The following is a 27,888-nucleotide window of genomic DNA, read 5'->3' as shown; positions in this document are numbered from 1 at the left end:
TTATCAAATACTAGATTACTATAAGTTTTGATTACTGTGTCAACAATAGTATTTTCATCTTTGTTTGTTGGACTTGGTTTTTTCTTTTCGTGTCTTTTTTTCCCTTTTGATCTGTTTTTTCTTGCACAGTATAATAAATGTGGAAATATGTTTAGAGGAATTTCACATGTTTAACTATATTGGATTACCTACTGTCCAGGAGACAAGGGGAGGGAGGGAGAAAAATTTGGAACCCAAGGTTTTGCAAGGGTAAATGTTGAAAACTATCTTTGCATATGTTTTGAAAAAAAAATTATTATTCTAAAAAAGAGACTTTAAAAGTCCAACATCTAACTAGTTTTACAGATGGAAAAAATTAAGGCTAATCAAAGTAAAGTGACTTCATGATCATACATTTAGTAAAATATCTGTCAGAGTTTGATTGTCTTCAAGTTCAACATGCTATCTAGTATACCATAATGCCTCTCTTCTAATATTCAACTTCCTAACATGAATTGTAAGATTACTTTGCCTTTTAAGATTAGTTTTTTCCTTTTTTCCCCTTTGAAATACTTCTTCTTTCAAGGAATATTTCATTGTCCTTATTATCTTGGAAAGGGGAGAGATATTAATCTAGTACTGACACCATATGTTCTAGAATGAACATCAACAAGCACTTTCTAGATATCTAGTTCTTTAGAACTGATGGAAATATGAGGCTTGCACACTCTGATTATTTTTTCAATAGTTTTTTTAAATTTTTCCAAATACATGTAAAGATGGTTTTCAATGTTCATTTTTGTAAGACTTTGTGTTTCAAAATTTTCTCCTTCCCTTACCTCCCTCCTCCCCAAGACAGCAAGCAATCTGATATTGTTTAAACACGTGCAGAACATATTTGTCATGTGCAAGAAAAACCCAGACCAAAAGAAAAAACGTGAAGAAAAAAAAAAAACAAATAAATAAAAAACAATGGAAAATACTGTGCTTTGATTCACAGTTAGTCTCCATATTTCTCTCTCTGAATATGGATAGCATTTTCCATCCCAAGTCTATTAGAATTGTACTGTATTGGATCATTTCATTTGGGTGAGACCCCCCACTTTATTGGGAAGATCCAAGTCTATAACAGTTGATCATCACATAATCTTACTGTATTGTGCATAGTGTTCTCTTGGTTCTGCTTACTTAACTCAGCATCGATTCATATAAGTGTTTCCCTATTTCTCTGAAATCAGCCTGCTCATCATTTTTTTATGAAACAATAACATTTCATTATATTTATATACCATAATTTATTCAGCCATTATCCAATTGGTGGACCTCCACTCAATTTCCAATCCCTTGCCACTACAAAAAGAGGCATAGCACACTCTGTAGGCAACATAAAGCTCCCCTCACCTTTTACACTTGCTATTCATGAAAAAAGATAAATAAAAGAAGGGGAAAGGATGAGCTAATTCAAGTGTGCTTGAATATGGTAAACATCATATTACAAATTAGAACTATATTGTGTTATATAGTGAAATTCATGATCAGAGCCATGACAAAGTATTATGTATATGGACTCAAAACTATTCTAGTTCACAATTAATATTAATTTGAATATTAATTCAATTGATTTGATAATAGGAATTAATTTGAATAGTCGGGGGGGGTTAAAGTTAGAAGGAAAAATTCAAAGTGTAGTTACCATCTCTTTTCTTTTTAAAAAAATATGTATATTATTTATTTTTACCATTCTTTTCTTTATAAATTTTGAGCTCCAGATTCTCTCCTTCCCTAATACCCTTTACCAACTCATTCAAAGCCAAACAATATGGTATCTATTATGCATATGAAATCATGCAAAATTTACTTTCAAATTCTATATCACAAAAAGGAAATTATACATCAATTTGCACTCAGAGTTTATTAGTTCTCTCTCTTTCTCTCTCTCTCTGGAAGCAGATAGAATTTTTTATCATTAATTCTAGGGAATTGTACAGTTGATCATCGATCACAACATTGCTCTTATTGTGTACAATAATGGTTCTTGTCACTTTACTTTGCATCATTTCATATAGCTCTTCCATGTCTGTTTTTTTTTTCTGAAGCCTTCCTCATCATATTACATATTCCATATTACGTATTCCATCAAAATCATATTGCACAACTTGTTCAGCCAGTCCCCAATTGATGTCCCCTCAGGTTCTAATTCATTGTTACCACAAAAAAAACCTACTATAAATATTTCTGTACTATAAATATTTCTGTACATGTAAGAACTTTTTATTTTTCTTTTAGTCCAAAAGAGCATTTTTTAAAATGTGATTGTAGATAGTATTGATTTCTTCTTCTTAAAACTGCCAGTTCATAATCTTTGGTCATTAGTCAATTGTGGAATTGTTCTTACTTTTATAAATTGGACTCAGGTGAAAAATGAGATTTTATCGAAGAAGCTTGCTGTAATTTTTGTTGATATCACCTCATTGTGGTACCTTTTAGCAAAATTCAGTTTTCCTGATTATGCCTTTCAATTAGGTATAATTTTGCTTTTGCTTTGTCACAGATCATAATTGCTACCTTTTCCTTTTTTACTTCAATTGAAGCATGATAAATTCTACTCTAAACCTTTATTTTTACTGTGCATCTTTCTATCCTAAGTGTATCTTATGACATATTGTCAGATTCTAGTTTCCAATCCATTATGTAATAGCACTTCTAATCTATGGCTGAGCTCATCCCATTCACATCATGATCACTAATTGTGATTTTCCCTCCATTCCATTTTCTTCTTTTTATCTTGTATCTTTCTCCCTCTCTTTCCTCCTCAAAAGTGTGTCTTGTTTCATTCAGACTACTGGTTCCTCTAAAATCCATCCTCTCACTTTTCATTCCCTTTTTGAAACAATTCTCATGGGAGGTTCAAACATTCAAGCCACCCCACATTTTCCCCCATTATGAATCTGTTTTCTTGTGTGTTTCTTTTATGTGGAAAAAAAAATTGCCCCATCCTGATTCTCCCTTCTATCTTCTCCCTTCCCTTCATTCTTTTTTTGAAGATCATATGACCATAATTGACTCACATCATGCTCTCTGTCTGGACTCCTTCTAACTGTTTAATAATGATAAAGTTAAAACTTAAATATTTTGAGCTATTTTTCAGGTCAGTCATTTTTTCAATGAGGCACCTCATTTTTTCTCATTCTTTTGACCTTGTTTTATTTTTTTCTGATGTCTGATAGAGTCATTAGCTTTTACTTGACCAATTTTAACTTTTAAGTAATTATTTTCTTCTGTGAGCTTCTGTGTTTTTTCTATTTGGCCAATTCTGCTTCTTAAAAAATTCTTTCTTCTGTGATTTTTGTGCCTCTATTATTATCATTAGGCCATTTCTATTTTTTAAAGTATTATTAAAATCTTCAGATATTTTTTATTGAGTTCTTTTACCAAGCTGTTACTAAGTTCTTTTTATAATTTACTTGCATCACTCTCATTTCTTTTCTGCATTTTTTGCTCTACTATTCTTATCTCTTTCTTTAACTCTTTCAGGAATTCTTCCTAGCCTTGTATTCACTGACATATTTTTAGGCTTTGATTGTAGCTATTTTCACATTATTGTATGAAAGTTTTTCTTTCTCTCCCAGCTATTAGCTTTTTATGGTCAAGGGTTTTTGTTGTTGTTGTTGGTTTGTTTATTTGTTTGCTCATTTCTCCAATCTTTTTCTTCACCTATGTGTCAAAACTGGGCTCTATTCATCTGGGAGCACTAAACCAAACTTTAGTCTTTTTATGCTACTATTTTCAAAGCTGGTTTTGAGAGGGGTGGGTCTATGCAAGTTTTTGGTGCTTCCAAGATATTGTGATCTGGGCAGAGATGTGTTCACTGCTGTCCTAGCCTGTGCTCTGGTCTTTAGCTAAGAAGGGTTCCTGATCCCCTGAAGCCACAAGTATTTTTGGTCCTGGATTTGTAACCAAGTTCTCTGTTCTCCTGCAGCCACAAGGTAATGTATCCTTTTTGGCCTTGGAAACCTGTTTCCTTGTGACTGACGACCAAAACTCCTCTCTGCACTGGAATTGTGAACCAGAACTTCTTAGAGGCAATAGAGTTGCAATCACCACTAGCTATACTCAGCACCAGCAAAGGGTTTCTTGTAGTTCTTTCTAACCACTGATTTGACCTCTTTATAATCTGTGGCCTAAGAGCTACTCCAACTGCTGATATTGCTACTACTATTGAGGTTGCCTTGAAGGTCCTGCTGCACTCTGGCCTGTAGCCATGCCCATGTTACCGACCTTTCCTGCAGAACTCTAAAGTTACCGTAGGCTGGAAAAACATCTCCCTCTGACTTTTTGTTTTCTCTGCTACTTCAAAATTTGATTTGAGGTGTTATTTTAAAGTTATTTGGAACAGAATATTGGGAGGATTCAGCTAGGTCCCCTCCTCTTACATCTCTTTTTCACAAAATACAGTATTCTTTTAAGTTCTTGAAGTTCCTTAAAGAGCTGATATATATTAGAAACTATAATTTTAATTTGGATTGTAGCAATTCTTTGTACCACACCTACTGAATAGGCTGAATCAGATATTATATTGACATCTCCTGGATAATAAGAGCTAGCATGATTGCATACAATTCATTCTGCTGAGTGGATGTAAAAGAAGTTCTGACTAACCCCTTTATAGTTAAATCATGAGAATATATAGCACAAATGTAAGTTTGGATGCATCTGTAAAGATAGTTGGTCTTTAAGAGGAACCTTAGAAACCTTTTCTTCAAAAATCCATTGCCAATTATGTAATAGCCAGGATATCTTTAATGGAGACCCATGTGTAAAATTTGGAGCTGTGCCCAATAACATTTGCCACTCTGGGATAGTTTCATAGCATACATTAATTTGTGCATTGGTATAAAAGGTGTATATCTTGTCAGGTCTTATCCCAGATAATTATACTACTCGCTTAATAGTCTTTAATAAAATTCTAGCCACAAGCACTGGGTAAGGAGTAAGGCTTTGATCTGCATGTGCTGGGAGGTTCACCCACTCTATCACATTGTGTCCTTGATGAAGGATTGCTGTGGGTGCCTCTTTTGTAGCAAAAACTGTTATTTCCAAGGATTTTTGAGTAGACTCTTTCAACCACATTGGATAAAGCCAGTTCAACTTCTCTCAAAGCCTCTTGAACTTTGTGTAAGCTGGCGTGGTGAGTTTAAAGCAGTGTCTCCCCTTAAAATGTTATATAATGGTTGTAATTGATAGGTAGTTAAGCCTAATACTGGATGCAACCATTGGATATCACCTATCAATTTCTGAAAGTCATTTAAGGTGTTCAACTTCTCTGTTCTTAAAGAAAGCTTTTGTACTGTAAGCACCTTAGAATATACTTTATATCCTAAATATTGAAAAGGAGCATGTCTTTACATTTTTTCTGTAGCTAAATGCAATTTGTAGTTCCTTAGTGTTTCTATGATCTTTTGTACCATAGAAGACATGCTTCTAACATTTGCTCCTCAGGTGCATACCCCAAGATATCATCCATGTAGTATTCCAATATTTGGAAATCCTTTTCTTACTGGAGTGAGAGCAGCAACAACATACATTTGACACATAATAGGGCTATTTTTCATTCCCTGTGGCAAAACTGTCCATTCATATCTGTAGTGTTCTCTTCTTTTCTAAAATATGATGGTTCTCTGAGAGCAGATTTCTCAGGGACTTCTGGAGGCAGCCTTAGTTTCAGTTCAAAGTAATAATCACCTCAACTACCAGCCAGCTGTTAAAGTACAATCCTTTATTGTCTCTTCCAAAATAGACCAGTTAGCTTTCTTTGGTTCCAAGAGTTCTCCTTGCTAGTCTTTTGCCTCTGCCAGCTTCATCCTCTCCTCTTCCAAATCCTTTGTTCTCAATCTTCTCCAACTGACTCCTCCACTGACTCCTCACTGCGGTTCCAAGAGCTTCTTTATATATGATCTCTTAAAGATGTGAACCCAAAGATTGACTCCTCCTCCGAGAGAGTGGGATTGTGGGTTCCTGACTTGTGAATCTCAAACTTGTAAACTCTAATGTGTGAACTCTCAAAGGTGTAAACTTAAGTACATACGCATTGTTTCTATCAATTCCAGTGAGTTAACACTTTGTAAGGACTTTAACACAGATCTTTTATAGGTCTCAGCTAAATTAACACTGGGCACTGAAAAGGAAAATCTCTTCATATTCTCCTTATCCAGAGGGATAGAATAGAAACAATACTTAAAGTCTATACCCAAAGAGGCTATTCTCTAGGCAATTGAGTAGGAGATAGAAGCCCAGGCTGAAGAGTTCTCACAGTTTCCATCTGTTCATTTACTTTTCTTAATTTAGTCAACATCCTCCATTTTCCAGATTATTTTTTTAACAACAAATACAGAGGAATTCCAAGGACTTAGAGAAGGTTGTAAGTGTCCTTGGTCAAGTTGCTTCTGTACTATATCTAATAAGGCCTGAATTTTATCACTTGCTAAGGGCCACTGTTCTACCCACACTGATGTATCAGTTTCCCTTTGAATGGGAACAGGTGAGAGTGTTGGCAGACCTTCAATAGCAGCCCTACCTAAAAAGCCAAAGCACTCAATTATAACCATTACTGTTGTAAGATGTCTCTTCCCCATAGATTGATGGGGATTTTTTTCAACTACAAAAGGAGTAAAAACTCCTGTTTCACCTTCAAATATCCATCTCAAAGGGGTAGCACTATTTTCAGCTGCTATTGATCCTCCTATGCCAGACATATAGGTGTCTGCTGTAATCTTTAGCCAATGACTGAGCCAGATGGCACCTCCAATGACTGTACGATCTGCACGCATGTCTACCAACCCTTTCAATGGTATGCCATTTACATAGATAGTGAGCATAGGACTGTCAGCTGTAACAGCTGCAGTCAAGAATATTCCTGGATTCTGTTGCTGGGAGTCAAAATCTGGACAAATATAGCCAAATTGCCTATTAGGAGTATATATCAGTAAACCTGATGCTACTACTTCTCCTGAGTCATATGTCATACATTGTCTACCTGTAATAGTGACTGGTATATTAACTACACATTCCCCAGTTTCCCAAATCAGTGTTAGACACTTTTGTAAGCACTCTTAGGAGGTGAAATGTTCAAGCCTACTGTGCCTGGAGGCAAATAATCTATAAGGCAGACAGGGACAGATTTCACCTCTCTAGGGGATATCTCAGTAATCCCAGCTGCATACAACTCTATTCTCCCCAATTATAATTCCTTTTTCCCATCAGGTTGCTTCTCAGCTGATTGATCACGAGTACTGAACTTCTAAAGACTCTTTGCATGTAACATCTGCTGCCATCATGCCCCAAGTGGTTTTGACCTGGGGCCCTGGAGTCGAGCCCTGCTTTCCATTTCCCAGAGTCAATCTGGGATCGATCAATCAATTCTGATGTTCATTGGAAACCTTTGTTGCATTTTGGACATAGGGTTTTAGGTCTTGTTCTCCCACTCTGTTTTTTCACTCTATATTTATGCCAATATTGATCTTCAAATATTCTACTTTACTACATTGAAGACATTGATGAGTCTCTCTGGAAATCCTTTGCCAAAAGGGACCCTGTCTTTCCATGTTCATATCTTGAGAAGTCTACATCATAGCCTATGTATAAAAAGTATTTGTGCCCACTGTGCCACAGTGTCTTATGATCTCCTCTAAAGGAATATCTTTGTGTAGTTCTAGTATAATTCTTTTACAAACCTCATGAGCATTTTCCTTAGCAAGTTGTCTTATAATTTCAAAGACAAAGATAAAGGTGTTTCAATATAATTTATATAACAAAAAGACTTTGGGGGAAAATAAATTAAAGTTGGCTTATAATCACAAGTTAAAGTGTCTAACACTCAGGCTTAATTTTCTATTACAAGTATTAGCAGGAAACTATTATGATAAAAAATACAAAAATTAAATATCTGATTCTGGGTCATGGGATACATAAAATAAAGGATTAGACTCTTTTCTAGGCATTAGAAACTAAGGGGTCATGCTAACATTAGAAAAATTGCTATTCTACCAAAATTAATTTATAGATTTAGTCTGATTCCATCAAACTACCAAAAATACTATATTTATAGATCTAGATAAAATAATAATAAAATTAACTTGAAGAAAGAAAAAATGACATATAAAATGAAATACATACACACACACACATATATATGTATATATATATATATATATATATATATATATATATGGATGAAGGGAAAATAGAAGTCTAATTCTCAAATTATATTATAAAACAGCACTGGTACTGGAAGGGAAGCAGATTAATAGAACAGACTAAGCAAAAAATGAACAATGACAGAATCAATGACTCAATTTTCTTTTTTATTTTTTAATTATAATTTTTTATTGACAGTACATATGCATGGGCAATTTTTTACAACATTATCCCTTGTACTCACTTCTGTTCAGATTTTTCTCTTCCCTCCCTCCACCTCCTCCCCTAGATGGCAGGCAGTCTTATACATGTTAAATATGTTATATTATATCATAGATACAATATATGTGTGCAGAACTGAACAGTTCTCTTGTTGCACAGGAAGAATTGGATTCAGAAGATAAAAATAACCTGGGAAGAAAAACAAAAATGCAAACAATTTACACTCATTTCTCAGTGTTCCTTCTCTGGGTGTAGCTGATTCTGTCCAGCATTGATCAATTGGAACTGAATTAGATCTTTTCTTTGTCGGAGATATCCACTTCCATCAGAATACATCCTCATACAGTATTGTTGTTGAAATATATAATGATCTCCTGGTTCTGCTCATTTCACTCAGCATCAGTTTATGTAAGTCTTTCCAAGCCTCTTTGTATTCATTCTGCTGGTCATTTCTTACAGAATAATAATATTCTATAGCATTCATATACCACAATTTACCCAAACATTCTCCAATTGATGAACATCCATTCATTTTCCAGTTTCTGCCCCTGGAAGTCGCCCTAGCCAATATTCTAATATTTATTAGACTAAAAATATTCTAATTTTAAGTGAAGAATGAATTATGGACCTATATTCATGAAGTAAATTTCTATCCTGCAACCCTAAATGATAAAAAATCATTTCTCTGGACTATATTTTTTTAGTTAACAGTTTACTTGGGATTTTGTTCTTCTTGAGACTATGTAATTATATGGAAGTTTCTGCTAGGGTTATATCACTTGAATAAATAATTTGAAAAAATGAAATTAAACCAATAATCAGGAAGCACCTAGTAATTCCCTACTGTATGCTAGACCCTATACAAAGTGCTGGGACTGCAAAGACAAAAATGAACCCTGCCAAATTTTTAAAGAGCTGACATTCTTTTGGAAGAAATATCAAGAATATTATATACATACACGCATAATAAATAAAAGAAAATTTCTAGGGATTAGGAATGGGGATTGAGTGTGGAGGACTCCATGTAGGATATAGCTCTTGAGCTAAGTTTTCAAAGAAGCTAAGACTTCTAAAAGGAGAAAATAAGGAGGGAATAAATTATAGGCATGGAGGGAAGGGTGCCTGCACAAAGACCAAAAGATAAGAGATAGAATGTTCTCTATGAACGATTAAATTGGGCCAGTATATGCCATATAAAATGGGAGAATTATTTCCAAATTTTGAAAAGGTAGTTTCAGACAAGTGTGAATATAAATAAATATATTTGTTATAAATATAGGAGATTTTATTTGATTCTAGAAAGAAAAGGGGACCCCTGGAGCTTATGTCAGACTTCACTTTAGGAAAAATCTCAGGCAGATATATGGGAGAATGAATTGAAGAGGGTAAAAACAGAGAGACCACAGAAATGACTGTTGACACAGTTCAGTAGAATATAATCTAGTAGAATGTTAGTAGAATAGGTAGGGTGAGATTTTTTTTTTCTTTTCCCCACTTCTTAGCACAGTGCTTAATAAATAAATCTTTCCTGAATGAATGCGTTTAGGTATAGATAGATAGATAGATAGATAGATATAGATAGATAGAAAGATAGATATGTGTGTTTGTGTGTGTATGTACATATACATGTATATGTGTATGCATATTATATATAGCATATATATACATGCCATCCTTCAACTATTGATATGATGCTTTCCATGCTTGTTTGTTTATTTATTTTTGCTGAGGCAACTGGGGTTAAGTGACTTGCCCAGGGTCACATAGCTAGGAAGTATTTGAACTCATGTCCTCCTGACTTCAGGGCTGGTGCTCTATCCACTATGCCACCTAGCTGCCCCTCCATATTTTTTTTTAAATATTGAAATACCTTAAAGCTTGTGATGTCATTTTCAGTTTTAAACCTCTTATTCATGGATTTAATTTCATTTTCACATAAATCAAGTGCTATGCTAGCTACTGTCATATGTTCTAAGATTGCAAATAAAATACTATTTATTTTAAAGATGCTCATAATGTATAAGGAGATACATGTATGTAGGTAACTATAATACTAGATGTGAGGTCAGAAGGCTGAAATATGACTTAAATATTTGCCTTCAAGGAACTTATATCTAGTGGAGGGATATAAGAGAAATATAATAATAATAAAATAAATATAACACTAGGAAAGAGTTGAAAATATTCAAAAAATTATATAAGATATCCAAGAAGAGAGGGGTAAAGAGAGGGAATGAGAGGTAGGCATGGAATGGGAAGGAAGGGAGAATCCCTTTTATGAAGAAATTAGTGCCCAAGTAGAACCTTGAGGAAAGAAAGGATTTTTTAAAGGCAGAAGTGCTCACAAAGCCCCTTCTGGACATGTCTAAAGGTGAATACATGGGACAAAAATAGGAAAGAGCAGGACAATATCAAGGAATGCCTACTTTCATGTAGTCTGATTCAGTTGAAATGTAGAATGTTTCTAGGAGGATAGTGAATTAAATCTGAAAAGATATATTGGGGGTCAGAATGTGGAGGGCACTAAATGTCAATCTGAAGAATCTATGTCTCACATGGTAAGCAATGAAAAAATATCAAAGATTTTTAACCAAGGAGGTAATATAATCTGAGTTCTGCCTTAGAAATATTAGTCTGTGAAAAATGGATTGGATATTGTTATGGTAGATCAGGTAAGAGATAATACAGCAAGGGAAATTAATATGAAAGATGCTATAGAAAAAGGAAAAATGAAGGTATATTAACTGAATACAATGAGAGGAGTTAGACTATGAGTCTGGGGGAACTATTTTTGACCTTTATTTGTATCCCCAGTGCTTATATGGCAGAGGGCTTGGCACATATTAGGCAATAAATGCTTGATAACTTGATTTATGAAGGAAAAGAAATGTGCTCGGAGTTTCTAACCTGGGAAACTGGGAATTTGGTGGTGTAAAAAAAATTTAGGGACATTAAAAAGAAATGTATGGTTTTAGGGGAAAAGATGAGTTCAGTTCTGGACATCTTCTGGACAACAAGATACCCAGCATTTGGAATAATAGAATATAAGCTCAGAGGAGTCATCAGGGTTGAAAATAAAGGATCATATACATAAAAGGGATAAATCATGGGAGTACGTGGGGTTATAAATCTGAGCTCTTATAAGCTTAGAGTCATATCATAAATTCACATTTCTAGAAATCAATTCTTTATTTCTCTTTTCCTTACCCTGTTATCACAGTTATCATAGAGATGACAATACCTCCCTAAAAAAGAGGTTGCATTTGTTTTCTGATCAGTTACAAAAGACAACACATATTTATTAAATATCAGTTATGTGTTAAACCCTATGATAAATGCTGGGAATTGAAATACAAACAAAAAAAAAGCACATAACTGTCTTCAAAAACAGTTTATATTGGGGCAGATAGGTGGTGCAGTAGATAGAGCACCAGCCCTAAAGTCGGGAACACTTGAGTTCAAATCTGGCCTCAGACACTTTACACTTCCTACCTGTGTGATCCTGGGCAAGTCACTTAACCCCAATTGCCTCAGGGGAAAAAAAGTTTACATTTTTTTTTTAAAAGACGAATTGCTTACTTTAATTTCGTATTTAAATATAGTGATTTTAAAAAGAATAAACAATAAAATGTTATGCTGTGGACATTTTACATAAATGTAAACTTCCATATTTCTACCCTATAGTATAGCAGCTATGAAAATGAGGGAAGAGAACACATAAAAGGAAGCAAAATGGAGTAGTGGGAGAAGGGATTGTAAAGATGAAGTTACCTAAAGGTGAGACATAGTCTGAGAAGGGCAAGAATGCACCTTGAAAGGGACTGGATATATGTCTAGCCTAGGCTTCTCTTTAAAATGGAAGGGGAGGAAATAGCTAATCAAGGGGTGTTTATATTATCTTATTGTAAAATTGGGTTTAATGTTTGGTCATTGCACTATATATATGTAGCTCAATGTTAAGTAAAAGAAACAAAATCTTTTTCTGTGTCATCTTCTGACCTTTACATGTAGTCTGTTGCTTCTATAAAACTCTCCCAAAATTCCCATTTAATTTCTTATGCCAACCTACAATATATTGAAACCACAATGGGGAAAGTTGTAATATGAACGGGATAGCTATATATTTCTAATGTATGAAATCCAGGGATGGAGTGCGTTTCCAAAGTGAAGAAGGTTTTTAGTATTTCCAAAGATGAAAAAATGAATGAAGTAATAAATGGTTACTTAATGCAGAAATGCTCAAAATACATAAAAAGTCTGACAATCCCTGCACTCAAAGAATTCTAATGAGACAGAAAACACTAATGGAAGGCTTCAATTACAAGTAAGATCTTAAAATTCTATGGTACAATGAAAAAGCACGTAGTAATGAATGCCTCTTTTTTTCAGGGATAAAATATCAGTTTTTGATGTTGAAACATTTGATAGAGTCAGTGACTAGTGACAGTAACTTTCTTTTCTGAGTCTTCAGTAACTATGAAAGCATCACTTGTAAGAATAGTTGGTAGGACTACATCTCCTCACATATTGCTTCCTAGAATGAAGGCTGAAGGCACTGGACTAAAAGCATTACCATTTCCAAGATTCCTGAATTAAGGGTGCTAGTCTATCTCCACCAGAATCTGAAGAGATTGGAGAAAGGAATAAGAGGCTTCCCCAAATGGAATTAGATATATTTCAAATGCTCATTTTCAAATTAGACATTCTGTTACTGTGTACAATGTAGAATTAAGTGAGTATGGCATACTTAATTTTAAAAAATTGCTTTCCTTCCTCTCCATTTAATAACCTCAACAGATTTTTTTAACTCTTAGAAATGACAATGTGAAATGTGCTATAACTGCTTCATCTATATCATCATGCTATATCTAAAGGAAGTGATAACGAGGTATTAAAGGTGTGGGTCATACTTTGGCTGTTATCTGCATAGAATTCTTTTTCTTTGTTCCTTGAGAATCAGGAAAGTTCTGTGTATTGTTAATCCCACAGTCATTCAACAACCCGGAGGTACATTGTGTCAAGGGTACAAATAGGTACAGAAAACTGAGGGAAATGTGTTTGTTAATAATGCTCTGTTAAAGAAATATTTCTGAACTTATGGAGGGCTTACTTACATTACTTTGTATAATAATAGAAAGAGTTAGCTTCTTAGAGCTGGAGGTGTCATGATAGATTTTTATTCAGTAATATGTCACAAGATTGCTTTGTTTATAGATTTTAAATTTAGAATTAACGATTAAATTGGTTTGTGGTGACCTTACTATCCCTTGCTGAACAGTAGTATTAAGCTAATTCTAATTTTAGCAGGTAAATCTAAGCAAACTACTGAATTCCTTAATCACAGTGTTCTCATAATGGTATTTTGAAGTAGTTTTAGCTACTACAGAAACAAAGCAAAATCTTTTATAGGAGAAAATTTAAAGTGGGTAACAAGAAGAGAAAAGATTGCATCCTGATTAGAAATGGACAAAGAAGGATTTTTTGTTGGTTAGGAGAAAGGGACCACGAGAACTGAACAAATTATTTTTAGTGGTACTTGTAAGCTAAGAACATTTTAATAAAGTTCCGGTAAAGAGGTTTCCAGACCTAGGGAAATCTGCTCCGGTACATGATTGGTCAGGCATAATCTTGAGAAAAGAGCCCCTGGAGAAAGCAGATGAGGGAGCACAATAAGAAGGAAGATGGGAGGAGGGGCGGTGAAGGGTGTGGAGAAAGGAAAGGGGGCTGGAAAGGGAGAGGGAGGGGGGCAAGTAACATTTTTTGCTCAGAGGTCTGGAGAGTGGAGAAAAGAGTGTGGAAAAAGTAAAAGTTCGCGAGGGCAAGTGCAACGGGGACCCGGACCCTGGTGGTTAGCAGAGGAGGGCACTAAGGGGGCAGCTGGGAATGCTCCAGATTCCCTTGGCAGCCTCAGGCGTTGGCTCCTCGAGGCGCCCTCCTTTCCCGGAGCATTGTTTCCTTGCCGGGAGACAAGGAAATTGCCTTTTGATTGCGGAAGTCCATGGAAAGGGCTCAGGCTAGCGGCAGCGCGGGTCAGTATGGCAGCGTGGGAAGGGCTGCGAGCTGCCTGCTCCCGCTCCCTCTCGCGTCCACAGCCCGCCGAGAGCTGCAGCTGTAGCAGCAACAGTAGCAGCAGCAAGAGCGGCCCCTGTCCTGGCACATCCCAGTACCCCTCCCGGAGAAAACCTCAAGGAGCGGGCAGGAAGCCCTGAACCTTAAGCAACAAGTGTCTTGCAGGCTTTCCCAGGAGTTTCCATGCTCCCTTTGCCATTCTCTTGCTTCAACTCGCCTCTCCTCTCACTAGTTGAGACTCAGTGGCCGTCTCCCTTCTTGTCTCTCCCACTTCGATAATCTTGTTCTTAAACACTGATGGCAATGCCGAGCTATGGAGCCAGGTTGGCCTTATGGATGACACTGAACCTGATGCAGGTGAGTGGAAAGAGGAAAGGGTTCCCCCATAGATATGGAGAAAACACCTTCTTTGCTTTTCCCCTCAGCAAACGTGCTTCCTCTCCAGCTTTCAGCCTCCACTCCTGGTTGTTCTGTGCTCCTAGACCTTTTTCGTTGGGAACCTTCCTGGGACGTGAAAAGGGTCCTGGGAGCAAAGCAGAGATATGCTCTGCCACCCAGCTTATCCTACAGAGCATTCACTGCCAAAGTCATGCCTTGCTCCCTGGCTCCTGCGCCCTCATCTCCAAGCTCCTCTGGAGGACATCTGCTGGGAGACTTGGCCATCTCTCTGTTCTTGCTCTGTTTTTTGTTTGTTTAACTTAATGAATTTGTTTGGGGAGATTGTTTTGGAGAGGAAGGGAAAGGAACCAGAGCGTCTCTAAGGAAGGAGCAGTCAGGAGGCTTCAGCACTTGTCTCTGATCCCTTTTGCAGAATGGCCTAGGAGAATCGTTGAGATGCGACATCAACCTGACCCAAGCCAACGTCTCCAGCAGGTCTGCCAGTCTCAGGTGGAGCACACAAGGATCACCTTGTAACTTTAGCCTCATCTCCAACTCCGACGCTTCTGGGAGTGCTCTGTGCTACCCTATGCGGATTGCCAACCATACCTATGAATGTAACCCCCAGGATTTACAAAGTGGAACAACCTATCATTTCAGGATTGTGTCTCAGGATGGAAATACAAGAGTCATCTCCTTGCAAACAGGTAATGGGTTGCAGGTGCAGCTATCATGGAACATTCTGAAGTAAGAGAGATGGGCTCCTTTCATTTGACCTCCTATTAAAACCCCAAAGAAAGAAGGAAAGATGAAAACTGATCACTGACGGAGACCTCCAAACACAAGGGGTATGATTTTAAGAGGCTTGAGATGTCTCAAATTCTGCCCTCTTAGTGTTAAAAGTCTGGGTCTCTGTGCCTATGGGGTAAGAATCTGTTAGAAGGAAGCATATTCAAATGATGGAGACTGGTAATTTTGACCCACTAAAATGACAAAACAGCAGAATAATTTAAGTAAATATTTTAAGTAAACAATGAAAATGCACAGATTGAGAAACATGGGTTTCCTCAAATTAGTATTATTTTTGACAAGGGGCATAGAAACTTCAGGAATAGAACAAAGAGGGGAGACTGATAACTGAGATTGGCATTCCATGAAAAGAGGCTTTTTAAAAAGAAACTAGCTAGATATATGAAGATTTAATGTGTTTGGAAATTTTTTGTATCCAAGGTATAGGGGGAAAAAAGTATATTAGATACTTGTTGGCAGAGGAGAAAGATAAAGAAAGTAACTCAATTATTATTATTAACTCAATTAGTTCATTGTTCAAGCTATTCTATTTAATAATGTTTCTTCTCAATGTTTGAAAGTTTAAGTTTCAAGGAACTCTCCTTTGACATTGAGCAGTTCCCTTAACTGACTAAAATAGGGTAGATTGAATTATTTAGTTTAATTTTATAATTATTCAGTTATTCAGTTATTATCTATTAATTCTGTGTTCAAATACAGTCCTGTTCTCAATATTTAGGTCCTGATTCTATAGTTACTATTCTTTCCATTCTACTATACTATCTTCCTTGCTTAACACAAAATATGATGTAAAAATCTTAAATTTACTTGTGTTTCCTTAAAGCTCTGAAGAATTTGATTTATGGTGCAGTTCTCAAATTTAGCAAACTGGAAAATAATCTCTCCCCTTCCCCCTTAAATTGGAGAGATTGGGTATTCATCTTTAAAGCACAGGAAAAATCATTGACAAAAAGAAAAAAAAATCCTCATGGGGGACAAGTTTTGAAGGTGTTTTGAATAATTTTGGGAAATTATAAATTAGTCCTTTTAAGCTGATTTGTATACTCCTAAAAGAAGGTATGACCACTTAGTACAGCTTATATAGTGTCAAAATATTATCAATATCCTGAGTCCAAATAAAGAGATGGTATAGTGTGGAGAACCAGTCAGAGTCAGGAAAAGTATTTGTAAGGGGAGACACTTGAATTCAGGTAATCCTTCCAGTTCCTTCTTATATGTTATCTTCCCCAATTAGAATGTAAGCTCCTTGGGACAGGAACTAACTTTCAGGTTTTAATTAGTATCCTCAATAGTTAACATAATGCCTGACACATAATAAGCATTTATGAACTCTATTATCTACCTCATCTGGCAATCTATATCTATCTATCTATCTATCTATCAATCATCTATCTATCTGTCTATCTATCCATCGAACAATCTATCCATCTATCCTTCTAACTAGCTTTCTAGAAAGCTATCTTTCTACCTTCCTATCTATTTCTCTACTTAACTACCTTTTCTCAAAGCTGCTCTCTACTACCCTACATTTTCCCTCAGACTTGACATAAAAAAAAAATATGTCTTATAGTTAGGGCCGTAGAATCAAAGAATGGCTTCTCCTTATTGAAATCTTACAGATAATACTGGATGGTCACTTTATAAATTTGATATAAAGGAGATTCTCCTTTAGATGCAAGATTGTATTAGATTACTTCCTGGGTTCCTTCCAACTCTGATATTTTATGATTTTGAGAATAGGAAAAAATTAACAAATCAATTTAATTTGCATCATTCATAGATAGCCCATGTAAGAGCTATTCAAAGTATAAGGAACTAAATTCCCTGGAATACTTTCCTCTTTGCACAGATCAATCAATAGATTATTTTCCTGAATTGCACTGGCAAGGGAGTCCAGCCATATCCATGGGCCTTGAAACATTTTTTTCTAGAATGGAAGCATTTCCTTACATTTTCTTTGATGCCTTCACAACCTTAATGAACAACAATTTGATAATGATCTGGTTAATTTGGTCAATGTAAAGAAAATTTGGATATTCATGTCTAAGAATATCTAATTTTAGTGCTGAATTATAAAGTGTGACTGTTTGCTTTGACCAGGTTAACTAGATAATTAGAACGTATCCTTTAAGGTCTATATATATATATATATATATATAAGTCTATACAAAAGCAATGACTCAAATGTTTTGGTGAAGTGCTTTTTTTGGGTGCTCATTATCCAGTAAGAACAAAAAATGTTTTCAGGGGCAAATAAATGTTGAGTAAAAAACTATCTATACACTGATAATAATATCTTAGATCTATAATTAGTGTTGCATTTTACAAATTATTTGCTTCCTAATCACCCTATGAGATAGTTACCACTACAAGAAACTAGTACCAGAGTACCATGTATAAAACTTGAATCCACAGTTGTTGATTTAGAATGCCAGCACATTATCTATCAGACTAGCATAGCAAACACTAGTAATAATCACGGTTCACATTTATTTAGTGTTGTACAGTTTACAAAATATTTCACACATAATGGCACTATAAAGGAGTTTGTAAAAATATCATTATCCCTGTGCCCCCAAGTCCCAAGCCTATTGGTAGTGCTTGGAGGGGTGGCACCATAATGCATAGAGATAGAGAGTAATTGTGTGGCTCTAGGCAAGTCACTTAATCCTGTTTGCCTCAGTTTTTTTTTTTTTAATTTGTAAAATAAACTGTGGAAGGGAAGGGGCAACTATTTCATTATCTTTGTCAAGAAAATCCCAAATGGGATCTTGAAGAGTCAGACATGACTGAAACAACTGAACAACAGAATTGGAAATCGAGTCCAGTTCTACTGATCCCACAAACAGTGGGATTTCCACTGAACCTTACTGCCTCACTTCAGAGTCTAGCCTCATGGGCTGAGATGTTGTAGATACTAAATAAACAACCCATGATATACTACTATGTAATATAGAAGTGATCCATTCTCTTTAATCAATAAATAAATTGATCAATAAGCATTTGTTCATTGTCTCCTATATGCCACACACTGCTTTGGTACTAAGGATAAAATAAGAAAAGTAAAGCATCCCCTACCTCTGTTGGGAAGAACCATTTATATCAGTGGTGTAAAACTCAGGTAGAAATAATCCCTATGGGCCACATATTGACTTAGAAAACTGCAGGTCAGCAATATCTAATTTGTATGTATTTTTATCTATTTTGTTAAACATTTCCCAGTTACTTCTTAATCTTATTCAAAATGGACTGAGAAGTTTTATAGGCTACAAGTTTGATAGCTTTATGCATATATGTTAATATATACAGAATAAATACAAGATGGAAGTAGCTGGGGGTATCAAGAACAATCCCAGGTAGGAGCTAGGATTGCTTTGAAGCAGTTTCACAACCGGTCAACCTATAAAAAACAATTGCTAATAAGTTTGCCTAGAACTAATTTAGCATAGAGCATCTAGGTGGTTCAATAGGTAGAGTGCTAGAGCTGGAGTCAGGAAGTTACCTTCATGAGTTCAAATCTGATCTCATATACTAGTTAACCTGAGGCAAGTCTCTTAACCCTGTCATACAGACATTAGTCTGAGGCTGGATTTAAATCCACAGCTTTTTGACTCCAGGCCTAGGAATGTATCTACTATGGCACATAAACTGCCTACATAAAACCCTAATCTTCCTCTAGTTATGCATTTGCATTAGTTTGGATTAATCTAAAAGTGACAATATAAGTGAATATCCTCTAAGATCAAAAATTCTAGGCAACGATTTGGAATTATTACCAATCTTAAAAACATTTGGTCACAAACATAATCATAAAATAATAGATTTAGAATTAGAAAGAGTTATACAGGCCACAGAATTACTAGCATATGTCTGAGACAGGATTTGAAATAAGGTCAGTCCTTATTCCAAATCCAGTGTCCTCATGGCTACACCACGTTTGTTTTATGATTGCTGATTCAATTAATGTTTTGATGTTTTAATGCTAAATTAATTTCCACTTAAAATTCTATGAAGTATTCTAAGTCACCTATATAGTTTAATCATCTTGATCTCTTTTGGAGATTCTTTTGGAATCTTACCTTCTTTGGGATATTCTAAAATTTGTTCTTTAAACATTTTTAAAATTGCATTGATTTAAGAGGATTTTTCCTACTTTTATTTAATCATATCTATCTGTTCTTCCTTACTTCAGCTTATTAAGTGTTGTTTCTACTTCCATAGTGTACTCACTAAAGTACTATGTCCAAATGAGGTGATTCCACAGTGGTGAAAATATATCACTATAAATATCTTGATATATCTGTTCTGTTTTATGCCTGTTTTTGTTCTTCTAGTGCATGATGATGTGGCTTAGTTGGATCTTACTTATACCCAACTTTCTACAGGCTTGTTTATATCCCCAACTTTCTACAAGCTTGTTTTTCCCTTTACTGAATTATATTTTTAATAACTTTCTATCATTTTATTCTGTAACACTGTGAAAATCAGCTTCTACAATTAAAAAAAATTTGACTACTAATTTCTTTGTTAAATTGTAAATTGAAACAGTTTCTGGACTTTTTGGCAAGACAGATGATAATGAGAGTTCATCCTAGAATACTAGCTATTGGGACAGATTAAGAGATATTGTGAAGTTGAATCAGTAGGACTTTGGTTAACTGGCTATGAGGAATGAGGAAAAAAGAAAAGTTAGCGATAACAAGATCTTGCAAACTGGAGACTGGGTAAACTGGTATGATTGAAAATTATAGTGAAATCAAAAAAAGGATCAGGTTTAAGAGGAAGAACAAGTTCAGTTTTTAACATGTTTAGCTAAGATATTGATGGTACAAGAAATAAAATTATCTTGTAGAGAATTAGAGATGTGGGAATAGACTGCAAATGAAAGGTTGGGATTCAAGGGTGTTCTAGTAGATGACTAACCAGTTCTCATTCCCCAAAATATATTCAAGATTCACTTTTAAATTGAATCTGCATTAGCATTTTCTCTATTATTTTCTTAAGTCTAGAAATTAATAGGAAGAGAAAGTATGTAGAAGAAGATAGTCAATAGACTCTGATGCTGTAGGGAGGTCAAGGTTAGGAGATCACTGATGTCTTTCAGTGGAAGAGGGAATTGAAGAAAGAATGTGTTGGCTAGAGTTTTTCCAGAAATTTTATCATAAAGAAGAAGAGAAAGATAATCTAGAAGGAAAAGTTTCTTGTTTTTTATTTTTATTTTAGGATTAGAAAATTCTGAATATTTTTATAGGAAAGAAGTCAGTGGAGAGGGAGAGATTGAAGATATATGAAAGAAGAGGGATAATTTTTGGAACAAGATACTAGAAGTGATAGGAAGGAATGGTATTAAGTAGTCAAGTAGAAAAATTAGTTTTAGCAAGGAGCAGGAATAGTTCTATCTCTATGTGAGGAAAGAATGAGAAAACAAATAAATACAGTAGTAATCAAATTAAATCAAACTAATTAGACTGTTAAAATCATTAATTACAATCATTTTAGTTATAAAAGTGAACTGATAATGATCAGTTCTGTATTGAACTTGTGAATAGTTGAATCACTGCTCCCTCTTTCTGCATAAGAGGACCCTCTTTCTGTATGTCTTTTCATGTTACATTAGCTACAAATAGAGTGACTGAAAATGAGAGTTTGCCACCCCTTCCCTCAGTACTGATAATCTTTTGCCTTTAGAAAGGGAAAATTAAACACATTCCAGATATATGTTTATATAGATGTTGACTCACATCATCTTTTAAAATATTAAATAACAGAACTAAACAATAAGTGAATCAGGTTTTTGTATTGCAAACCAGTTAATCAGTTATCTTTGTGGACATGTTTCTGTTTCTTCTTTCTCTTTTTCTTGTTTACTATTCAATCTACACATTTTACAACATTCATCATACTGATATGAGATTCCTCCTTGGAGAGTTTTCATATAAAGAGGAACATTCATTATTGAGCTATATAATTCAAAAGATCACAAGTTTTGATCCCAAGTAAAGGAATTAACAGTAATATCAAAAGCATTATTTTGGGCAGTAGGAATTCCTGAATACTATAGCTTTAAAATTTAGCTGGATTAATAAGACCCAAATATAAAATATAAATTAAAAAATATACTAAGTTCTAAATCAATGACATAGACCAAAATGTACTCAGAGTTAAGAGAAGAAAGTAAACTCTGAAGTCTGTCTGGAATGATCCCTGTAGGATCAAGGAATGGTTTGCAGAAGAGGTAAGAATTTAACTGAGATCTAAAAAAAAGGTTAGAATTAGATAACAAAAGGAATGAAGAGTATATTCTAAGTAGAAGTAAATTTAAATAAAGATTCAAAGAATGCACATAATGCATATGGGAAGCAATGAGTAAAGCAAAAAGTTTACATAGAAAAGGAAAGTGGGTAAGGTTCAAAAGCAGAAGAAATCTTGGAATTCCAGTTAAATTTTATGATGTCAAAAATGAAAAGCTCTCAAAAAGTGTTAATAGGTACAAAGTAGCACTTTTGGATGATTAATTTGGTGGCAATGTCTTGGGGTGGAGCTAGATATAAATTACGTAGAAAATCACTGGATTTAGAATTGAATCATTTTGGATATCATTTGGAGGTAATGCAGGTAAATAAGGGAATAATAGTAGTAGGAATAGAAAAAAAGATGAAAAAGAGAGAGATTCTGGAGGCAAAGCCATTAAAATTTTTGAAGCCATCTTGTCATTCAATTGTTTTTTAGTCAAATCTAACTCTTTCTCAGATGGGGAGTGGGGGGAGGGGCAAAGGAGAGGGGTTTCCTTGGCAAAGATCCTGGAGTGGTTTGCAATTTCTCTCTCCAGATCATTTTACAGGAAATTGAGGCAAACAGAAGTAAGTGACTTGCCCAAGGTCTTACAGTGTCTAAAGCTGGATTTTAACTTAGGAAGATTCCTCACTCCAGGTCTGACATTCTATGCACAGCGCCATTTTGCAATCCTTTTTCAAAGCCATAGGAATTGATTAATGTCATATCTTCTTCATATAGGCTACATATGATTAATCTGATATCAACAAAACTAGGGGAGAATAACCAATTCATTTAAGTTCATCAGCCTTTTTGACTATATTAATCTAACTAATTTGATATTTTAACTAAGTAGACATATTTTTGGGGTTAATAGGAAAGATATTTCATCATCTCATTAAAAAAAAATCCTCCCTAACTATAAGAGGCATTATTAAAAAATATGTAAGGGATGAAAACTTTTGAAGAGAAAAAAAGTGCTTGCAACAAAAATCTGCATGTGATTACATTTTCCTCAGTACACTAGCACCTATTTTCAAAATAAATATTGGTCATTTCACATTCAAAATGTTCTTGAAGCTCTCTTATCTAGTGATCCTGATATTTTCAAAATCAATTCTATGCCAAAAAAGGAAAGAAAATAAATATTTCATTATGTGACTTCCTTCCAAAAAAAAAGTTTGACTTAAGGAGAGTTCATTTTGGTGGTGTACTTTCACCAAATTTTGTCCTTTCCTCTTAAGATAGGAAAATTGGGTGATCAAACTTACTTAAGAAATTTCTGGAACTTCCTTTTAATAGTATGGTCAATATCAAATGCCTAGACAACTCTGAAGGATTTGATATCATTGGCATTACTGTTTCCTGTTGTTTCTGAAAACAAAGATGTACAAAATTGCTGGCTAATGATTCATATACTTTTTTCAAGATGTAAAGTTTCAATTTATGGACTTTGACAGTTCTCTTATTCTGAAATACTTCACTAGTTATGAAGCACAGAGGTGTGTTGTGACTAAACTAATAGAGATGCAAATATGTAGTATCCATCCATATCTATCCATCTATCCATACATATGATTTATGTAGGTCTAGTGGGGTTTTCCAAATTTTGTAATCCATTTTTATTATACCTCAAGTATAGAAATATATTTTAAAATAATTTTAGATTATATTGAATATACTAAATGACCATCTCTGAATTAAAAAGAAAAATAACAACTTCATGAAACATAGCCCTATGAAAACAGCTTCATGAAGTGTTTATAGATCTTAGCATATTTCACATGAAAAATACTTATCCAAAAAACATTTGACTTCTTTATATATCAGGACTGGGAAATTGTCAGCAAAGAATTATCACAATATAAATGGTTTTTTAAGTGTTTGTTTCCAGCCAGGGTTTTCTCAGCCCAGGCACCTCCCGGGTCCCATTGTTTCTTTGTTCTAGCGGATATACAAAGGACTTAGTGTTTTGTTTTCTAGCCTAGATTGATTAGATAAAGTCTGCATATTTGAACTTCACCTTCTAGACATGTAACCCATTTTGATTTAAAACACCTTAAAGTTTAATGCCAAAATCTCAGATCAGGCAGAACATGTTGTCTGGACACCAAATCTTTAGAAGTTTACTAATTATCTTTGAAATGCCAATGAAAATCATACTCAGAATAGAATGAATCTCTCTGCAGGTATTCCTGGTGTGATTCTCTTGAATTCATTGTTCTTGAGTTTGGAGAACTATCAGAATTCAGAATAGTTTAGTCTTCATTTATCTAAATTCCCAAATGAAAGTTTTTCTTAAATAGAAACATCATTTTGAGTTTATAGTCTTCCTTACTTTCCCCACTATTTCTTTTAAAAACCTTTGTTAAGAGAGATGGCTCACCAATTAAATGAGATAAGGATGCATTTGGAAATAAAAATTATATGAAAACAAAAGCTTATCAATGAAAATGAGTGATTCTGGGAGATTATTCATGATAAAGTAAAAAGTAGAAAGTCAACTAGAAAACCAGGAATACCTGGTTTCAAATCTGCTTCTCACATAGAATATGTGTGTGACCCTAAGATGGAGAAAAAAATGAAGCAGTTCTCAAGATAATTCTTGAAGAGGGGGGTGTGAATATTTTGATCTGAAAAATCTCAGTGATTCAGAAGAAAGTTTTTTATTGTTCACTTTATAAGCTTCTGCTCTCTTGGATGGAGGATTAGAGTAAAATAACAGATGAACTGGGGCATTTCATTTGAGCTGACTCTGTAGAAGTCATCTCTAAAGTCAGATCATTTTCTATTATTGCTTTGAAAATATTAGTTTACTCATTTAGGCTTGGATTCATCCACCATTGACCACTTTTGTGGCTAATTTTCAGAGACTGAGAACAATGAAATGTAACTTTACTTGTTGACCAAGTATTATTTATTCATATGGAATAGAGCATGAAATGTGTTACAGCTGAACACATTAGTTACAAATTCAATACTGAGTTAAACTCACTATTGAATAGTGAAATAGTGAAATATAGGAAATAGGGGAAAGTAGGCATTAAAGGAAAATTCTTAAAGTAACTATAAAGAACATACAAGAAAGACACTCTGCATTCAGAGAAAGAACTCATAAATATGAGTAGTATAGAATGGTTTTACACGTTTATACATAATTGTGTCTAATGGTAGCTAAGGGGGGGAGGGACAAAGAAAAGAAAGTTACATGAAAACTTTTATTTAAAAGGAATGTCAGTTTCATGTATAATCATCTTTCTATTCTACCACTATAGAAATATTTGTTTTATTTCTTAAGTTCAAAATAAAATAAATTAAATTTAAAAACTAAACAAAAACTTAGTAGAATAAAGATAGGGAAAAGACCTGTGGTTTCATTGATAAAGGACCATCTTTCTACCTATCCTTGTTCTACATCTTAAAAACCTTAGAGAACTGCCTAAAACTCACAAGTGAAAGGACTTGCCCAGATCATACAACCTATCTGTGTAGAAGCAAGATATAAATTCATGTATTCTTGCTTTGGAAGTCAACTCTCTAGCTACAAAGCCACACTTCCATTTCCTTTCTTCTAAAGGAATCTACAAAGATAGACTCTGAACCTCTAATTTCATTAATATTGTAACTTTTCCCCATTGCAAGTTAGTATCACCTCTGTAACTTGTAGTCTTATGGATTCACTGAGAGTATTAATAGGTTAATTGCTCAAAGCAATTAACCTATTAATACTCTCAGTGAATCCATAAGTATCAGTAGCAAGACTTGAATTCAGCTCTTTACAACTCTAAGGACAGTTATCTATTCATGTTGCCTTTTAAAAAATCCTTTAAAATGAAATGCAATTATTTTGAACACAATGTCACTTTATCTTTACTTTAGTTATGTTGACTTCAGTAGAGTATCTTTTAAGGTCCCTAGAATTTCCTTTCAGTCAGCTGTAATCCCCATTCACTTTGCATTCTAAGGACTAAGATAGACTCTTTTCTTTATCAATAGAGAAAGATGGTTAAATCTGCCCTTCGTATTTAGGATACCCTCATCAGATGGTCTCCAAAGTTTTGGAATCCTATGTGGGAGATTGTAGTAATTCCTTGGGTTTCCTGCATGTCTGTCTTACTTTGATGGATGCATTTATTTTTCTGACATCTCCACAGAACCATTAGAATGCTGTTAGAAAAATACTCACTAAAACTTCCACAGCACCAATCTATGTTGAGTTTACATGGTAGACCACTTGGAGGTTCCATAACTCACAGACTGAGCACTGTTCAATATGAGAACTCTATAAAAAATGAGGCTAGGATTCTCAAAGTTGTTTTAGAGTTCTGGAATGTTGGATTCATTTTGTGCTTTATTATATTGTTTTCCTATTGTGTCTCCTACTATTCTTTTCCAAACCCTCCTCATATCTTAGAGTACTCAAAAGTCTCCTATATGTCATTTCCTGGACTGAAGTTCAGAATACATATGTTCCTGGAAAACCTGTATCAGAAGATGTTGGCATATGAACTCAGACTGGACTTATGGCCATATGGTGAAGATTCTTTAGCTACAGTATTGCTCTCTTTGGCTATGTTTACATGGCACCAAATGCTGAGATAAAAATTGGCCCTACTAATGGAAGAAATTCCATTGAAAATATATGTTTCTTAATGTTGAGTGTTTTTCATCAAATAAACAAAAAATCAAACTTTTAACCAAGTTTTTCAGGATTTGTGCAGATATTTGGCTTTGTATGGATAGCCTTGGATTGAGTGAAAAGTATTTGAGGGAATTAGTCAAAAAGATTTAATAAGTGCTTACTCTGTTCCAAGCAACATGCTGAACATTGATGATACCAAGAAAAGGGGCAAGAAATGGGACAAAGAGAGAGAGAGAGAGAGACAGAGTCAGAGAGAAGAGAGAGACAGACAGACAGAGACAGACAGACAGACAGACAGACAGAGGCAGAGATACATAGACAGAGACACAGAGAGAAAGAGACACAAAAACACAAAGACAGAGAGGGAGACAGATGGAGATAAGGAGAGAGACAGATATAATTATTTTCAGGATAGAGAAAATATAAAACTTTGTACATAAGTTAGAACTCCAACAGTATAACTGCAACCAGTCAAATAAAATGTTTTATTCATTAGAAATGCCAATTTGTCTTCCACTATAACACCCCTATTCTGAATACCACATCATGATGGGGAAAGTAACCTTAAGTTCTTCTAATCCATGCCAGCAATTTATAAGATATGCCAGGTCTGAGAAAACTGGAAAAACTCCAAATACCAGCCTGTATATCTCTTTTCTGACGCCCACACTTGCTAAGTTTAGAAAAGCATATCACCAAAGGAACTGAAGGAAACAGAAGGAAGTGACTTGCCTAAGCTCACCAGCTAGTAAGGATCTGAGGCCAGAGTTGAACACATGAAGATAAGGCTTCCTAACTACAGGCCTCATACTCTATCCACTGCATTATCTTGCTGCTCATGTTTTTATGTGCATAAAATAAAATGCACAGTTACAAAGAAAACCAACTCTATCGAAATGTAGTTATCAAGATACTGTTTTAAAGTAAGTTCACAGACCCCAGATTAAGAATTCCTACTATAATACTGGCACAGTCCCGTCAATCTCAGTCTCTTCTTTGTTACTTTCTTCACAGTTCCCTTACCTCCTGCAAGGTTTGAGGTCGATATGGACAAGACCACTTCCACGAGCTTGCATGTTTGGTGGACCCCATCTTTGGGAGAGATTGATTCGTATGAGCTACAGTTGTTCAATGACAAGAACCAGAAGATCCAGAGGACTGTAATTCCAGAAAATACTTTTCAAAATGAAAATGTGTTTTCCAATCTCACTGCTGGTAGCAAATATCATTTTGCCATTCAAGCTATTTCTGGAAATAAAAGTAGCTCTGCAATTCACATCAGTGGATCTACTGGTAAGACCTGTCTATATATTATTAAATAT

The 27,888-nt window shown here is 34.8% G+C and overlaps 1 protein-coding gene across 2 annotated transcripts in view; it reads left to right on the top strand.

Moving 5' to 3' along the window:
• The window catches only part of PTPRB (protein tyrosine phosphatase receptor type B), a 141,783-nt gene that overhangs the window by 15,458 nt on the left and 98,437 nt on the right, over positions 1-27,888 (top strand). The window contains exons 1-3 of one of the 2 annotated variants that reach the window (XM_003770932.4): positions 14,140-14,820; positions 15,275-15,548; positions 27,581-27,859. In XM_003770932.4, coding sequence (XP_003770980.2) covers positions 14,761-14,820; positions 15,275-15,548; positions 27,581-27,859 — 613 coding nt within the window. In that variant the 5' untranslated portion in view covers positions 14,140-14,760. Of the gene's footprint in view, positions 1-14,139; positions 14,821-15,274; positions 15,549-27,580; positions 27,860-27,888 lie in introns of those variants that run through there. The other variant, XM_023504302.2, reaches the window with a different exon arrangement.

This window comes from Sarcophilus harrisii, chromosome 5 (genome assembly GCF_902635505.1).
Source record: "Sarcophilus harrisii chromosome 5, mSarHar1.11, whole genome shotgun sequence".
In the NCBI taxonomy this organism is placed as follows: Eukaryota; Metazoa; Chordata; class Mammalia; order Dasyuromorphia; family Dasyuridae; genus Sarcophilus; species Sarcophilus harrisii.
Note: the sequence above shows the minus strand (reverse complement) of the source record. Positions and strands in the feature narration are given on the sequence as shown.